At 46.4% G+C, this 18200-nt stretch overlaps 1 protein-coding gene across 5 annotated transcripts in view; it reads right to left on the reverse strand.

Moving 5' to 3' along the window:
* E4F1 (E4F transcription factor 1) overlaps positions 1 to 18200 on the reverse strand; it is a 336452-nt gene that overhangs the window by 34273 nt on the left and 283979 nt on the right. For all 5 annotated transcript variants that reach the window (XM_069209720.1, XM_069209718.1, XM_069209721.1 and 2 more), the window contains one exon: positions 16275 to 16334. In XM_069209720.1, the coding sequence (XP_069065821.1) occupies positions 16275 to 16334 (60 nt within the window). The remainder of the gene's footprint in view (positions 1 to 16274; positions 16335 to 18200) is intronic.

The raw sequence follows: 18200 nt of genomic DNA on the forward strand, positions 1-18200 counted from the left end.
ATAGTCAGTGAAATGTCTTCTACCACGCCATCCCTGCTATGGAGTTAATGCCATCAATACTTTCTCTTTTAAATCTAACATTTCCTTTATAAACTGGAGGACTGCCATCTTCCTCATCTTATATATATATATATATATATATCCAAAAACAAACAGTTGCAAGCAACTTCACCACCGCACTCTCGAAAATTCTGAGGAAATATTGGTACATTATAAGGAAGGACCCAGAGGTGGGAAAGTTGGTTGGGGAGAAACCTATGGTTACCTATAAAAAAAGTACCATCTCTACAGGACCTTTTGGTTAATAGTCACTTTCAGATCAAAGAACAGTCAAACTGGCTCTCGAGCCAAACAAATGGTTTTGTTTGCTGTAAGAAGTGCAAAGCATGTCGCATTGGGATGAATGTGAAGGAATTCGAGGACTCTGGTGGCAACAAGATGACTATCAACAAAAAGATCACATGTGTAAGGAAATGCCTCCTTGGCATGGTTGCCCCCTGACTTTTTGCCTTTGCTGATGCTATGTTTACAATTGAAAGTGTGCTGAGGCCTGCTAACCAGGCCCCAGCACCAGTGTTCTTTCCCTAACCTGTACTTTTGTATCCACAATTGGCAGACCCTGGCATCCAGATAAGTCCCTTGTAACTGGTACTTCTAGTACCAAGGGCCCTGATGCCAAGGAAGGTCTCTAAGGGCTGCAGCATGTCTTATGCCACCCTGGAGACCTCTCACTCAGCACAGACACACTGCTTACCAGCTTGTGTGTGCTAGTGAGGACAAAACGAGTAAGTCGACATGGCACTCCCCTCAGGGTGCCATGCCAGCCTCTCACTGCCTATGCAGTATAGGTAAGACACCCCTCTAGCAGGCCTTACAGCCCTAAGGCAGGGTGCACTATACCATAGGTGAGGGTACCAGTGCATGAGCATGGTACCCCTACAGTGTCTAAACAAAACCTTAGACATTGTAAGTGCAGGGTAGCCATAAGAGTATATGGTCTGGGAGTCTGTCAAACACGAACTCCACAGCACCATAATGGCTACACTGAAAACTGGGAAGTTTGGTATCAAACTTCTCAGCACAATAAATGCACTCTGATGCCAGTGTACATTTTATTGTAAAATACACCACAGAGGGCACCTTAGAGGTGCCCCCTGAAACTTAACCGACTATCTGTGTAGGCTGACTAGTTTTAGCAGCCTGCCACAAACCGAGACATGTTGCTGGCCCCATGGGGAGAGTGCCTTTGTCACTCTGAGGCCAGTAACAAAGCCTGCACTGGGTGGAGATGCTAACACCTCTCCCAGGCAGGAATTGTCACACCTGGCGGTGAGCCTCAAAGGCTCACCTCCTTTGTGCCAGCCCAGCAGGACACTCCAGCTAGTGGAGTTGCCCGCCCCCTCCGGCCAGGCCCCACTTTTGGCGGCAAGGCCGGAGAAAATAATGAGAAAAACAAGGAGGAGTCACTGGCCAGTCAGGACAGCCCCTAAGGTGTCCTGAGCTGAGGTGACTAACTTTTAGAAATCCTCCATCTTGCAGATGGAGGATTCCCCCAATAGGGTTAGGATTGTGACCCCCTCCCCTTGGGAGGAGGCACAAAGAGGGTGTACCCACCCTCAGGGCTAGTAGCCATTGGCTACTAACCCCCCAGACCTAAACACGCCCTTAAATTTAGTATTTAAGGGCTACCCTGAACCCTAGAAAATTAGATTCCTGCAACCAGAAGAAGGACTGCCCAGCTGAAAACCCCTGCAGCGGAAGACCAGAAGACGACAACTGCCTTGGCTCCAGAAACTCACCGGCCTGTCTCCTGCCTTCCAAAGATCCTGCTCCAGCGACGCCTTCCGAAGGGACCAGCGACCTCGACATCCTCTGAGGACTGCCCCTGCTTCGAAAAGACAAGAAACTCCCGAGGACAGCGGACCTGCTCCAAGAAAAGCTGCAACTTTGTTTCCAGCAACTTTAAAGATCCCTGCAAGCTCCCCGCAAGAAGCGTGAGACTTGCAACACTGCACCCGGCGACCCCGACTCGACTGGTGGCGATCCAACACCTCAGGAGGGACCCCAGGACTACTCTAAGACTGTGAGTACAAAAACCTGTCCCCCCTGAGCCCCCACAGCGCCGCCTGCAGAGGGAATCCCGAGGCTTCCCCTGACCGCGACTCTTTGAACCTAAAGTCCCGACGCCTGGGAGAGACCCTGCACCCGCAGCCCCCAGGACCTGAAGGACCGGACTTTCACTGGAGAAGTGACCCCCAGGAGTCCCTCTCCCTTGCCCAAGTGGAGGTTTCCCCGAGGAATCCCCCCCTTGCCTGCCTGCAGCGCTGAAGAGATCCCGAGATCTCTCATAGACTAACATTGCGAACCCGACGCCTGTTCCTACACTGCACCCGGCCGCCCCCGCGCTGCTGAGGGTGAAATTTCTGTGTGGACTTGTGTCCCCCCCGGTGCCCTACAAAACCCCCCTGGTCTGCCCTCCGAAGACGCGGGTACTTACCTGCAAACAGACCGGAACCGGGGCACCCCCTTCTCTCCATTCTAGCCTATGTGTTTTGGGCACCACTTTGAACTCTGCACCTGACCGGCCCTGAGCTGCTGGTGTGGTGACTTTGGGGTTGCTCTGAACCCCCAACGGTGGGCTACCTTGGACCAAGAACTAAGCCCTGTAAGTGTCTTACTTACCTGGTTAACCTAACAAATACTTACCTCCCCTAGGAACTGTGAGAATTGCACTAAGTGTCCACTTTTAAAACAGCTATTTGTGAATAACTTGAAAAGTATACATGCAATTTTGATGATTTGAAGTTCCTAAAGTACTTACCTGCAATACCTTTCGAATGAGATATTACATGTAGAATTTGAACCTGTGGTTCTTAAAATAAACTAAGAAAAGATATTTTTCTATATAAAAACCTATTGGCTGGATTTGTCTCTGAGTGTGTGTATCTCATTTATTGTCTATGTGTATGTGCAACAAATGCTTAACACTACTCCTTGGATAAGCCTACTGCTCGACCACACTACCACAAAATAGAGCATTAGTATTATCTATTTTTACCACTATTTTACCTCTAAGGGGAACCCTTGGACTCTGTGCATGCTATTCCTTACTTTGAAATAGCACATACAGAGCCAACTTCCTACATTGGTGGATCAGCGGTGGGGTACAAGACTTTGCATTTGCTGGACTACTCAGCCAATACCTGATCACACGACAAATTCAAAAATTGTCATTAGAAATTGATTTTTGCAATTTGAAAAGTTTTCTAAATTCTTAAAAGTCCTGCTAGGGCCTTGTGTGTTAAGTCCCTGTTTAGCATTGTCTTTTAGAGTTTAAAAGTTTGTTAAAAGTTTGAAATTAGATTCTAGAAACAGTTGTAGATTCTTAAAAGTATTCCAACTTTTAGAAACAAAATGTCTAGCACAGATGTGACTGTGGTGGAACTCGACACCACACCTTACCTCCATCTTAAGATGAGGGAGCTAAGGTCACTCTGTAAAATAAAGAAAATAACAATGGGCCCCAAACCTACCAAAATACAGCTCCAGGAGCTTTTGGCAGAGTTTGAAAAGGCCAACCCCTCTGAGGGTGGCAACTCAGAGGAAGAGGATAGTGACTTGGAGGACAATTCCCCCCTACCAATCCTATCTAGGGAGAACAGGGTCCCTCAAACCCTGACTCCAAAAATAATAGTCAGAGATGCTGGTTCCCTCACAGGAGAGACCAACACCTCTGAAATCACTGAGGATAGCCCCAGTGAAGAGGACATCCAGTTAGCCAGGATGGCCAAAAGATTGGCTTTGGAAAGACAGATCCTAGCCATAGAGAGGGAAAGACAAGAGATGGGCCTAGGACCCATCAATGGTGGCAGCAACATAAATAGGGTCAGAGATTCTCCTGACATGTTGAAAATCCCTAAAGGGATTGTAACTAAATATGAAGATGGTGATGACATCACCAAATGGTTCACAGCTTTTGAGAGGGCTTGTGTAACCAGAAAAGTGAACAGATCTCACTGGGGTGCTCTCCTTTGGGAAATGTTCACAGGAAAGTGTAGGGATAGACTCCTCACACTCTCTGGACAAGATGCAGAATCCTATGACCTCATGAAGGGTACCCTGATTGAGGGCTTTGGATTCTCCACTGAGGAGTACAGGATTAGGTTCAGGGGGGCTCAAAAATCCTCGAGCCAGACCTGGGTTGACTTTGTTGACTACTCAGTGAAAACACTAGATGGTTGGATTCAAGGCAGTGGTGTAAGTAATTATGATGGGCTGTATAATTTATTTGTGAAAGAACACCTGTTAAGTAATTGTTTCAATGATAAACTGCATCAGCATCTGGTAGACCTAGGACCAATTTCTCCCCAAGAATTGGGAAAGAAGGCGGACCATTGGGTCAAGACAAGGGTGTCCAAGACTTCAACAGGGGGTGACCAAAAGAAAGGGGTCACAAAGACTCCCCAGCAGAAGGGTGATGAGACAACCAAAACTAAAAATAGTAAAGAGTCTTCTACAGGCCCCCAAAAACCTGCACAGGAGGGTGGGCCCAGAGCCTCTTCACAAAACAATGGGTACAAGGGTAAAAACTTTGATCCCAAAAAGGCCTGGTGTCATAGCTGTAAACAGCATGGACACCAAACTGGAGACAAGGCCTGTCCCAAGAAAGGTTCCACCCCAAACTCCCATCCAGGTAACACTGGTATGGCTAGTCTCCAAGTGGGATCAACAGTGTGCCCAGAGCAAATCAGGGTCCACACTGAAGCTACTCTAGTTTCCGAGGGTGGGGTGGATTTAGCCACACTAGCTGTCTGGCCGCCTAACATGCAAAAATACAGACAGCAACTCTTGATTAATGGGACTAGAATAGAGGGCCTGAGGGATACAGGTGCCAGTGTCACCATGGTGACAGAGAAACTGGTTTCCCCTGGCCAATACCTGACTGGAAAAACTTACACAGTCACCAACGCTGACAATCAGAGAAAAGTACATCCCATGGCAATGGTTACTTTAGAATGGGGAGGGGTCAATGGCCTGAAACAGGTGGTGGTCTCCTCAAATATCCCAGTGGACTGTCTGCTTGGAAATGACCTGGAGTCCTCAGCATGGGCTGAGGTAGAACTAAAAACCCATGCAGCAATGCTGGGTATCCCTGAACTGGTGTGTGTGAAAACCAGAGCACAGTGCAAGGCACAGGGTGAAAAAGTAGAGCTGGAGTCTGGAAAAATGGCCCAGCCTACCAAGAGAACAGGAAAGTCAGTTGGGAAACCAACTGCAACACAGCAAAAGAAAGGGAACCTCTCTTCTCAGGAAGAAGTTCTGCCCTCTGAGGGAACTGAGCCTTTGGAGCTTGAACCTTACCAGGTTGAGCTCTTAGGCCCAGGGGGACCCTCAAGGGAGGAGCTGTGTAAGGGACAAGAAACCTGTCCCTCTCTTGAAGGCCTTAGGCAGCAAGCTGCTGAAGAGTCCAAGGGCAAGAAAAATGGAACACATAGGGTCTATTGGGAAGATGGACTCCTGTACTCTGAGGCCAGAGACCCCAAACCTGGTGCCACTAGGAGAGTGGTAGTGCCTCAGCTGTTCAGGAAGTTCATCCTAACATTGGCCCATGACATTCCCCTTGCTGGACATTTGGGACAAACCAAGACGTGGGAGAGGTTAGTCAACCACTTCTACTGGCCCAATATGTCCAACATGGTTAAGGAGTTTTGCCTCTCCTGCCCCACCTGTCAAGCCAGTGGTAAGACAGGTGGGCATCCAAAGGCCCCCCTCATTCCACTTCCAGTGGTGGGGGTGCCCTTTGAAAGAGTGGGTGTGGACATAGTTGGTCCACTAGAACCTCCCACAGCCTCAGGAAATATGTATATCCTGGTAGTAGTCGATCATGCTACCAGGTATCCTGAAGCTATTCCCCTTAGGTCGACTACTGCCCCTGCAGTAGCCAAGGCCCTCATTGGTATCTTTACCAGAGTGGGTTTCCCTAAGGAGGTGGTGTCTGACAGAGGTACCAACTTCATGTCAGCATACCTAAAGCACATGTGGAATGAGTGTGGAGTGACTTATAAATTCACTACACCCTACCATCCACAAACTAATGGCTTAGTTGAGAGATTCAACAAGACATTAAAAGGCATGATCATGGGGCTCCCAGAAAAACTCAAAAGGAGATGGGATGTCCTCCTGCCATGTCTGCTTTTCGCTTACAGGGAGGTACCACAGAAGGGAGTAGGATTCTCACCCTTTGAACTTCTGTTTGGTCATCCTGTAAGGGGACCACTTGCCCTTGTTAAAGAAGGCTGGGAGAGACCTCTCCATGAGCCTAAACAGGACATAGTGGACTATGTACTTGGCCTTCGCTCTAGAATGGCAGAGTACATGGAAAAGGCAACCAAAAACCTTGAGGCCAGCCAACAGCTCCAGAAGTTTTGGTATGACCAAAAGGCTGCACTGGTTGAGTTCCAACCAGGGCAGAAAGTCTGGGTTCTGGAGCCTGTGGCTCCCAGGGCACTCCAGGACAAATGGAGTGGCCCTTACCCAGTGCTAGAGAGGAAGAGTCAGGTCACCTACCTGGTGGACCTGGGCACAAGCAGGAGCCCCAAGAGGGTGATCCATGTGAACCGCCTTAAGCTCTTCCATGACAGGGCTGATGTGAATCTGTTAATGGTAACAGATGAGGATCAGGAGGCAGAGAGTGAACCTCTCCCTGATCTTCTGTCATCAGACCCAAAAGATGGCACAGTAGATGGAGTGATCTACTCAGACACCCTCTCTGGCCAACAGCAGGCTGATTGTAGGAGAGTCCTACAACAGTTTCCTGAGCTTTTCTCCCTAACCCCTGGTCAGACCCACCTGTGTACCCATGATGTGGACACAGGGGACAGCATGCCTGTCAAGAACAAAATCTTCAGACAGTCTGACCATGTTAAGGAAAGCATCAAGGTGGAAGTCCACAAGATGCTGGAATTGGGAGTGATTGAGCGCTCTGACAGCCCCTGGGCTAGCCCAGTGGTCTTAGTCCCCAAACCTCACACCAAAGATGGAAAGAAAGAGATGAGGTTTTGTGTGGACTACAGAGGGCTCAATTCTGTCACCAAGACAGATGCCCATCCAATTCCAAGAGCTGATGAGCTCATTGATAAATTAGGTGCTGCCAAATTTCTAAGTACCTTTGACTTGACAGCAGGGTACTGGCAAATAAAAATGGCACCTGGAGCAAAAGAAAAGACAGCATTCTCCACACCTGATGGGCATTATCAGTTTACTGTTATGCCTTTTGGTTTAAAGAATGCCCCTGCCACCTTCCAAAGGTTGGTGAATCAAGTCCTTGCTGGCTTGGAGTCCTTTAGCACAGCTTATCTTGATGATATTGCTGTCTTTAGCTCCACCTGGCAGGATCACCTGGTCCACCTGAGGAAGGTTTTGAAGGCTCTGCAATCTGCAGGCCTCTCTATCAAGGCATCCAAATGCCAGATAGGGCAGGGAACTGTGGTTTACTTGGGACACCTTGTAGGTGGAGGCCAAGTTCAGCCACTCCAACCCAAGATCCAGACTATTCTGGACTGGGTAGCTCCAAAAACCCAGACTCAAGTCAGGGCATTCCTTGGCTTGACTGGGTACTACAGGAGGTTTGTGAAGGGATATGGATCCATTGTGACAGCCCTCACTGAACTCACCTCCAAGAAAATGCCCAAGAAAGTGAACTGGACTGTGGACTGCCAACAGGCCTTTGACACCCTGAAACAAGCCATGTGCTCAGCACCAGTTCTCAAAGCTCCAGATTATTCTAAGCAGTTCATTGTGCAGACTGATGCCTCTGAACATGGGATAGGGGCAGTTTTGTCCCAAACAAATGATGATGGCCTTGACCAGCCTGTTGCTTTCATTAGCAGGAGGTTACTCCCCAGGGAGCAGCGTTGGAGTGCCATTGAGAGGGAGGCCTTTGCTGTGGTTTGGTCCCTGAAGAAGCTGAGACCATACCTCTTTGGGACTCACTTCCTAGTTCAAACTGACCACAGACCTCTCAAATGGCTGATGCAAATGAAAGGTGAAAATCCTAAACTGTTGAGGTGGTCCATCTCCCTACAGGGAATGGACTTTATAGTGGAACACAGACCTGGGACTGCCCATGCCAATGCAGATGGCCTTTCCAGGTTCTTCCACTTAGAAAATGAAGACTCTCTTGGGAAAGGTTAGTCTCATCCTCTTTCGTTTGGGGGGGGGTTGTGTAAGGAAATGCCTCCTTGGCATGGTTGCCCCCTGACTTTTTGCCTTTGCTGATGCTATGTTTACAATTGAAAGTGTGCTGAGGCCTGCTAACCAGGCCCCAGCACCAGTGTTCTTTCCCTAACCTGTACTTTTGTATCCACAATTGGCAGACCCTGGCATCCAGATAAGTCCCTTGTAACTGGTACTTCTAGTACCAAGGGCCCTGATGCCAAGGAAGGTCTCTAAGGGCTGCAGCATGTCTTATGCCACCCTGGAGACCTCTCACTCAGCACAGACACACTGCTTACCAGCTTGTGTGTGCTAGTGAGGACAAAACGAGTAAGTCGACATGGCACTCCCCTCAGGGTGCCATGCCAGCCTCTCACTGCCTATGCAGTATAGGTAAGACACCCCTCTAGCAGGCCTTACAGCCCTAAGGCAGGGTGCACTATACCATAGGTGAGGGTACCAGTGCATGAGCATGGTACCCCTACAGTGTCTAAACAAAACCTTAGACATTGTAAGTGCAGGGTAGCCATAAGAGTATATGGTCTGGGAGTCTGTCAAACACGAACTCCACAGCACCATAATGGCTACACTGAAAACTGGGAAGTTTGGTATCAAACTTCTCAGCACAATAAATGCACTCTGATGCCAGTGTACATTTTATTGTAAAATACACCACAGAGGGCACCTTAGAGGTGCCCCCTGAAACTTAACCGACTATCTGTGTAGGCTGACTAGTTTTAGCAGCCTGCCACAAACCGAGACATGTTGCTGGCCCCATGGGGAGAGTGCCTTTGTCACTCTGAGGCCAGTAACAAAGCCTGCACTGGGTGGAGATGCTAACACCTCTCCCAGGCAGGAATTGTCACACCTGGCGGTGAGCCTCAAAGGCTCACCTCCTTTGTGCCAGCCCAGCAGGACACTCCAGCTAGTGGAGTTGCCCGCCCCCTCCGGCCAGGCCCCACTTTTGGCGGCAAGGCCGGAGAAAATAATGAGAAAAACAAGGAGGAGTCACTGGCCAGTCAGGACAGCCCCTAAGGTGTCCTGAGCTGAGGTGACTCTAACTTTTAGAAATCCTCCATCTTGCAGATGGAGGATTCCCCCAATAGGGTTAGGATTGTGACCCCCTCCCCTTGGGAGGAGGCACAAAGAGGGTGTACCCACCCTCAGGGCTAGTAGCCATTGGCTACTAACCCCCCAGACCTAAACACGCCCTTAAATTTAGTATTTAAGGGCTACCCTGAACCCTAGAAAATTAGATTCCTGCAACCAGAAGAAGGACTGCCCAGCTGAAAACCCCTGCAGCGGAAGACCAGAAGACGACAACTGCCTTGGCTCCAGAAACTCACCGGCCTGTCTCCTGCCTTCCAAAGATCCTGCTCCAGCGACGCCTTCCGAAGGGACCAGCGACCTCGACATCCTCTGAGGACTGCCCCTGCTTCGAAAAGACAAGAAACTCCCGAGGACAGCGGACCTGCTCCAAGAAAAGCTGCAACTTTGTTTCCAGCAACTTTAAAGATCCCTGCAAGCTCCCCGCAAGAAGCGTGAGACTTGCAACACTGCACCCGGCGACCCCGACTCGACTGGTGGCGATCCAACACCTCAGGAGGGACCCCAGGACTACTCTAAGACTGTGAGTACAAAAACCTGTCCCCCCTGAGCCCCCACAGCGCCGCCTGCAGAGGGAATCCCGAGGCTTCCCCTGACCGCGACTCTTTGAACCTAAAGTCCCGACGCCTGGGAGAGACCCTGCACCCGCAGCCCCCAGGACCTGAAGGACCGGACTTTCACTGGAGAAGTGACCCCCAGGAGTCCCTCTCCCTTGCCCAAGTGGAGGTTTCCCCGAGGAATCCCCCCCTTGCCTGCCTGCAGCGCTGAAGAGATCCCGAGATCTCTCATAGACTAACATTGCGAACCCGACGCCTGTTCCTACACTGCACCCGGCCGCCCCCGCGCGCTGCTGAGGGTGAAATTTCTGTGTGGACTTGTGTCCCCCCCGGTGCCCTACAAAACCCCCCTGGTCTGCCCTCCGAAGACGCGGGTACTTACCTGCAAACAGACCGGAACCGGGGCACCCCCTTCTCTCCATTCTAGCCTATGTGTTTTGGGCACCACTTTGAACTCTGCACCTGACCGGCCCTGAGCTGCTGGTGTGGTGACTTTGGGGTTGCTCTGAACCCCCAACGGTGGGCTACCTTGGACCAAGAACTAAGCCCTGTAAGTGTCTTACTTACCTGGTTAACCTAACAAATACTTACCTCCCCTAGGAACTGTGAGAATTGCACTAAGTGTCCACTTTTAAAACAGCTATTTGTGAATAACTTGAAAAGTATACATGCAATTTTGATGATTTGAAGTTCCTAAAGTACTTACCTGCAATACCTTTCGAATGAGATATTACATGTAGAATTTGAACCTGTGGTTCTTAAAATAAACTAAGAAAAGATATTTTTCTATATAAAAACCTATTGGCTGGATTTGTCTCTGAGTGTGTGTATCTCATTTATTGTCTATGTGTATGTGCAACAAATGCTTAACACTACTCCTTGGATAAGCCTACTGCTCGACCACACTACCACAAAATAGAGCATTAGTATTATCTATTTTTACCACTATTTTACCTCTAAGGGGAACCCTTGGACTCTGTATGTGCTATTTCAAAGTAAGGAATAGCATGCACAGAGCCAACTTCCTACAACATGCAACTCCAATTATGTGGTATATGTGATTCAATGCACATGTGGTCTGCGTTATGTGGGCAGTACAATTTGTCCTTTGAAAAAACGCATTTTGGAACACATTAGAGCCGTGCAAAATAAGGATACAACCTATGCTATTGCAAAACACCTTATGACTCATGATGGAGCTAAATGGACAGACATGAGATTTTTTTGGTATTGAGAGTGTAGAAAGCAATGAAAGGGGAGGAGATAGAGAGTTACAACTGAGACGTTTGGAGTCACGGTTCATAATACAGCTCAAAACCAAAAGCCCGAGGGGTCTGAATGGGGATGAAGAATTGCATTATCATCTGTAGGTTGAGGATATATAACGCTCTTGCTAACAGTTATTAGATAAGATTACCTGTGGATGTGTGGATAGAGGACATTTATAGATAAATATCAAGGAGAAAATGAGGTAAATTTAGGATGTATATGAGAAAGTATGAAAACAATAATAGATAAGTGCACCAATCTATTATCAGGTACATATAGCAACCACAAAGGTAATTGTATTAAGCAAGGTTAATAGTACCAACAAAATAGAAATGGACATAATGATTGTTGTGAATAGTGATATTCTTTGCACATATTCATTTAGACAATTTGTGTAGCGTAGGGCACGTTCTGTGGTTGTGGGGATCTTGGTTTTTAATGCACAACATTTAATTTATTTTTAATAGACTACATGTCCCACAATGCACCAATAGGGGTCATAGGAGAGACACTATAAATAGGAGACATGGAGATAGGACTAAGTTACTGTGATCAAGACCAGTAGGTCGAAACGCGTCAGTGGTGAAGGATTTTGATTTAATCCTGACTGCAATAAAAATAAATAATTTCCTCCTGGAGTGTGGTGGTGTGTATAATATATATATATATATATATATATATATATATATATATATATATATATATATATATAAATAAACCAAGGCCCTTTCAGGGTTAGAGTGACACATAAATTATGCAAAAAACAAAGGAGAACTCTGGGAAGTTCCCAATTTAAGGTGGAGAGCTGCTCTAGTAAGGAGCACTCTGCAACACTCTAGATTTGCTCACCTCAAATGTCTGTTTATCTAGCAAAGTTTTTAAGCATAGGATCAGCACAGTGCTATCCTCGCCGAGCTAGATAGTGACAAAGTCTTTTGCCATTTGTACAGCAAAATCTTTAAGCATAGGATTGACACAGTGTCATCCTCGCCAAGCTGTAAAATGACAAAAGCCATTTACCACTCCAGGCACAGTATTACAGCTTTGGACTGGTCAAATACCGTCCAAGCCAACCTGGAATGAGTAAAGCAACCCCTGACATGTGTTTCGCTCTCATTAGAGCTCTTCCGAGGGGTATAGCTTTGTCCAGACACAAGAGAGCACCCAGTATAAGTCAAACCAAGGCCCTTATATATATATATATATATAAGACTGGAAGAGAAGAAAATAAGTTACTTATCTGTAACTATAGATCTCCATGATTGGAATTTTTCATATATTCACATGCTTGAATCAATCCCCGTCGTCAAGATGAGTCCCCGATACCTTAGAAAAGATCATGTATCTATAGACATAATAATAAAGGCTTACTGCCTTACTCTTAAGTAATCTATCCAAGTCATTAAGTAAAAAAAAGACTAAACTCGAGCCCACCAATCAGATGATCCCACCCACTAGAACCCTCCTGAGAGAAGCTCCAGTACCTTAGATTTTCCAAGCACTAGTGCGTATCCTTAAAAATATACTGAGAGAAGTAAGGTGAACTTCTCCGGCGAGGTGGGTGGGTCGCAAGTGACTATGAAAAATTCCAATACTGGAGAACTATAGTTACAGGTAAGTAACTTATTTTCTTACTCCAGTATTGGAACTTTCATAGATTCACATGCTTGAATCAGACTATAAAGCAGTATTTACGGCACACTGCGTTGACAATAAATCATTAGAACTGGTGAAAGATACATATTTTATCTGATAAAGCATATATGTATTCTAACATGCAAAGATGCTGTCACTTATAAGCACAATTATTCATGTTCGTAAACAATGATACCTACATAAAAAAACACAAGTATGAAAATATGCAATGTGCAGTACCAGAAAACAGGGAAGGTGGGAGGTAGAGTTAGCTCATCGATACTGGAACAGATGCAGCAGGACCGCCTGTCCTACAGCCACATCACCTAGTGACACACAGTAGTGTCTTGTAAACGTGTGTGTACTCTTCCAGGTGGCCACTCTGCAAATGTCTTGTAGGGGTACACCTGCGAACAATGCCATTGATTGTGAGACAGATCTCATGGAATGGGCTCGTACTGTAGTTTGCAAATTCCTTCTGCTGTCTGGTGACAAAACTTTATAGAAGCTACTATCCATCTTGCTATGCCTTGTTTCAAAAAGGGATTGGCCCTTTCGTGGGGTGCTTTAAGTAACATATAACTGGTTTGACTTGCGAAAATGTTTGGTTTTCTCCAAATAAAACGTAATACATTGTTTGATGTCCAGCGAGTGAAGAGCCCTTTCTGCTGGAGATGTCGGATTTGGGGAAGAAAGTCTTTAAGATCAAAGGTTCATTAAGGTGGAAGTCCGATGGTACTTTGGGAACAAACTGGTTTTGTGCGAAGGATTACTGGGTCGTCTTTAAATTGAAGGAAAGGCTCTTGAATGGTAAGAGCCTGGATCTTGCTGATGTGTCTAGCAAAAGTAAGAGCCACTACAAGAGCAACTTTCCACAATAAGTGTTTCAATTCTGCTTTGAGAATGGGTTCAAATGGATGTCTTATGAGCCAAGATAGAATCGTGTTGAGTTGCCAGGAGGGTGGGGGGAGGTCATCCTGGCAGAAAAACTCTAAAAAAAAAAATAAAAAAAAAAATAAAAATAAAAAAGACTCCTTTCAGAAACTGTTTTATTAACCTGGAGGACCATAAAGACGGAGATGTCGGTGAACGTCTGAAATGAGATATGGCCGCCAGGTGCACTCTAATGGATGCATGAGCTAACCCTGAAGATAGGGCAATATCTCTTCTGGTGGGGACAATAGTGGATCTATTTGTTCTTTCTGACACCATGAACAAAATCTTTTCCACTTTAGAGAGTATGTTTTGTTTCAGCTATCCGCCTTGGCCTCTGAAAGTATTCTCCTACAGCCTGGGTGAATATGTAAGTGGACAAACTCATTGTGTTCAGTAGCCAAGCTGGTAATTTCAGTAATTTGGGGCCCGGGTGAGATCTGGTGAGAGCTTCAGCGGAATGGGGTCTCTCTCAGAGAACAGGAGCAGTTCCGAGAACCAATGTTGGCGAGGTCAATATGGGGCTATGAAGATTAGTCTGCAACATTCTATCTTAATCTTTATGAGCATTCTCGAATTCAGGGGGAATGGGTGCAAAAGCGTAGGCGAATATTCTATACCATGCCATTGAAAAGGATTTCCCCCACGACCCCGGATGGTGATCCCATAAACTTTGTCTAACCTTGGTAAGACCGCAGTTACAGTAGCCAGGTTCTTCATCACTTTTAGACCTTCCTCCCAGATGTAACTCACTATGGTATGGAGGGTACACTCTTGAACGGGCTCCTTAAAATCATAGAGGAAGCAGTCCATTAGTTTAGATGGCATGGGCAGCGCAAATCTTTTTGCTGCTCTTTCACGCAGATTATGGAAACCCTCAATGTCTAGGCGATGGAGATGTTGGGGTTGGTAATATATAGTTATCCTATTCAGACTGCGTGTCCTGGAGCTCACCTTCCTCCCTCTCCTCCTTAGAGGAGTCTGTATCCTGTAGCAGGGTACTCATTGCTGATTTTGGCGAAGACATAGGTCACAATACAGGGGTAGCGAGATAAGGTACTGGCGGTGGGGGTTCTGTTGGAATGTTCTCTGACTGCGATGTTGACCGAAACCTGTTTTTGTAGTCCAACAACCTAAGTTGGAGATCAGTGATAAGGGATCCTGGAATACACACCATATCCTCTGCCACATCTGTTTGCTCTCTCGGAGGAGAATACTACAGATTGTCATACTGTTGGTTATATTAGTCTTCTTCCTTTTGATACTTGACCTGGAGCGGAGGACTATGAGCCGCCCCAAATGGTCCATCGTCATCCAAATCTTCCTCTAATAGATGGGCCGGAAGTACGGGCGTGACCTTACTTGAAGACGTGGCATGTGGTGTTACGTCCCCTTTTTAATTTTTTTCCTCGTCAACGGTGTTGCCGTAAACGAAGTTGTCTCCGTCAGCGAGGGTGCGAACCTGGTCGTCAAATGGCATAGATGACAGATTTATCTTGAGCATCGACAGTCTGGTTTTAGATACCGTCGACAAGCAGGAAGCAATAGTAGAAAGACTGGAACAGTAGATGTTGGTGTCGCTGATACAGCCGCCGTATATGTCCTCGTTGACGATGACTTCATCAACAGTTTCATTTGGAGGAGCTGAAGAAGGCTTTTTAAATGTGGTAATTACCTTCAGTGGAGATGTGGATGGCTCTGAAGAAGGTTTAGAAACCCCCTTTGAATTTGAAGTCCAGTGTCTTGAATTTGATGAAGACTTATTAATGAGGCAATGTCGATAGGCTGCAGCCTTCACCAGACCCCTGTGAGGTATTTTTAAAAGCTTTAGAGGGTTGTTCTCAACCTTTTTCAGAATTAGGTGATCTTTGCCACTTTTGGGACTTTTTGGAAGACCAGGAGGATTCCTCGCTGTCTGAATCTGAGACTTTTTTAAAGCTTTTGCAGCCATATGAGCAGTCTTCCCCCTCTATCCTTCAGAGTTTTTGAAGAAAAAGTACGACATACCTTGCATTCTGTAGCAGAATGATCAGGATAGAGGCAATATATACAGTTTCCATTTCTATGTGGGTCCTCAGAGTGGAGTCTTTTCTTCCCACATGCACTGCAGGCTCTGAAGAGACTTTTCCTCTCTCTGTCAGGCATTATAAGATAATGTCAGGCCAGAGGTGTTCACAGTGTGAAAAAACACTGTAGGACAGTGAATAATTCCAAACATAGTGGTAAAATCTATTCCAAAAAAAAAAAAAAAAAAATGAGCAGAGCTCAGTTGAGACTCCCTAGCACAACGTGCAATAGAAATTATGAAGTACTGGAACTTCTCTCAGTAGGGTGGGATAATCTGATAGGTGGACTCTAGATTTTAGTCTTTTTTTACTAAAAGAATGCCCATGGAATAAGGGTGGTGTGTGTTCTAAGTAATAAATTGAGGCTTGTTTTCAGCCACAAACATTCTTAAGTGAATAAGGCATTTCCTTATAAATGCACCAAGGTGTTCACAAGAAAATGACATGATTTGTGACTGCAGTATCAAAACACTGAAAATAAAAGTTGACCTACCTTATGTCTTGTTCTGTCCGTTATCTCTGCTGCTCCTGCTATGGCCTCGTCTGCAGAAGTCTACATAAAAAGCAAAAACAAGTAAGGCTATTGATTGGTCACCAGCTTTGTTAATGCTGACCAGAGAATGGTACTTTCAAGTGAAGGTTGTGCAGTGTCAGAAGAGTGTTAATTTATCTGTTTTTGTAAAGCACTATACACTTGAAGGGGATGTTACTACCTCCAGGGAGGAATCTAAATTCAGATGTGTGGCTCTACATCAATGAGCTTAACAGGCAATCGTGCAAGCTGTTTGTGTGTCAGGTAGCACTAATAGCAAAAAAACATTTGGACACCCAAGTATCAATGGCGTGAGGAGATTTTGGAATGCAGAATACCAGCCAGAGAGGGTGCCACATCATGAAGCCTGGTCTGAGGCATTCCACCGTATTCCTGTGTGCACAGGATAAAGGGACTTTTGTTAGTGGGCAGGGTTAATGAATATCCTGGCCATTGGCTGGTATAAAAAGATGGCTCTAGATACTAGGCAGGCAAAGCATTTTTAGAGTAAATCAGTCCTAGACTGGAAGGCATCTGCTCCTAAGTTATTTGCACCTAGCTGGTCAAAGTGCAAGTTGGTCTGGCATGGACAAACCTGGTTGTCTGGATGGTAAATTAAGACTGCAAGACTTTATAAAAATATCCAGATGGCAGACATATCTCGAACTGCAATCTTAAAGGGTTTATACATCAAACCCAATATTAACTCATATTTTCTGCCCATATAGACAACTGTGATCCTTGGTGTGAAAAGGGGGAACAAAAGATAAAGTGCTGACAAATCTAGCTCGAATTACCAAGTGACCCTTCAAACCCTAGACAATTCTCGTCAGAATGTAGGGACTACAGAGAAAGAAGAAAATCTTATTTTGAAGGGGGGGCGAGTATGAAAACATCCTCTCAATTGTTTTAATTCTGCAGAGACATTTTTGATGTATACACTAGGTATCCAACTGTCTTCAATGATACTTGTAATGGTAAAGTCATGTGTTCCAATATCCTTTTCCACAAAGCTGGAAAAAGAAAACTAAAGGGACAATTGTCACTGTGATGCATGCTGGGACTGCAGAGTTTCATGGTTAGCATTAAATCAAATCATTAGCATTTATAAAGCGCGCTACTCACCCGTGCGGGTCTCAAGGCGCTAGGGACAAAGGGGGTGGTTATCGCTGCTCGAACAGCCAGGTCTTTAGGAGTCTCCGGAAAGCGGAGTGGTCCTGGGTGGTCCTGAGGCTGGTGGGGAGGGAGTTCCAGGTCTTGGCCGCCAGGAAGGAGAAAGATCTCCCACCCGCCGTGGAGCGTCGGATGCGAGGGACGGCGGCGAGTGCGAGGCCAGAGGAGCGGAGGGGGCGGGTGGGGACGTAGAAGTTGAGGCGTCTGTTGAGGTATTCCGGTCCCTTGTCGTGGAGGGCTGTGTGTGCGTGGGTGAGAAGTCGGAAGGTGATCCTTTTGCTGACTGGGAGCCAATGCAGGTGTCTCAGGTGTGCGGAGATGTGGCTGCTGCGGGGTACGTCGAGGATGAGGCGGGCCGAGGCGTTTTGAATGCGTTGTAGGCGATTTTGGAGTTTGGCTGTGGTCCCGGCGTAGAGGGTGTTGCCGTAGTCCAGGCGGCTCGCGACGAGGGCGTGGGTCACGGTTTAAAGCGACATTAAAGCGACAGCAAGTAGCAAACAACAAAGGTCTTGGGCAGTAATACTTAAAGGTCTTCTTAGATCCATTTCTAATGTTATATTGGGTGGTTTGAAGTTTTTGTCACATTAAAAAAAAAAAAGCATCAATCAAAATTTGATTTTATGTAGACCTATTTTGTTTGCCTTGCTCAGGAGTTTTTTTCTGTTTTAAGTGTTCCAGGATCACACACAAAGGTGGGAGTATTTAGTTTTTATG

This window comes from Pleurodeles waltl, chromosome 10 (genome assembly GCF_031143425.1).
Source record: "Pleurodeles waltl isolate 20211129_DDA chromosome 10, aPleWal1.hap1.20221129, whole genome shotgun sequence".
In the NCBI taxonomy this organism is placed as follows: Eukaryota; Metazoa; Chordata; class Amphibia; order Caudata; family Salamandridae; genus Pleurodeles; species Pleurodeles waltl.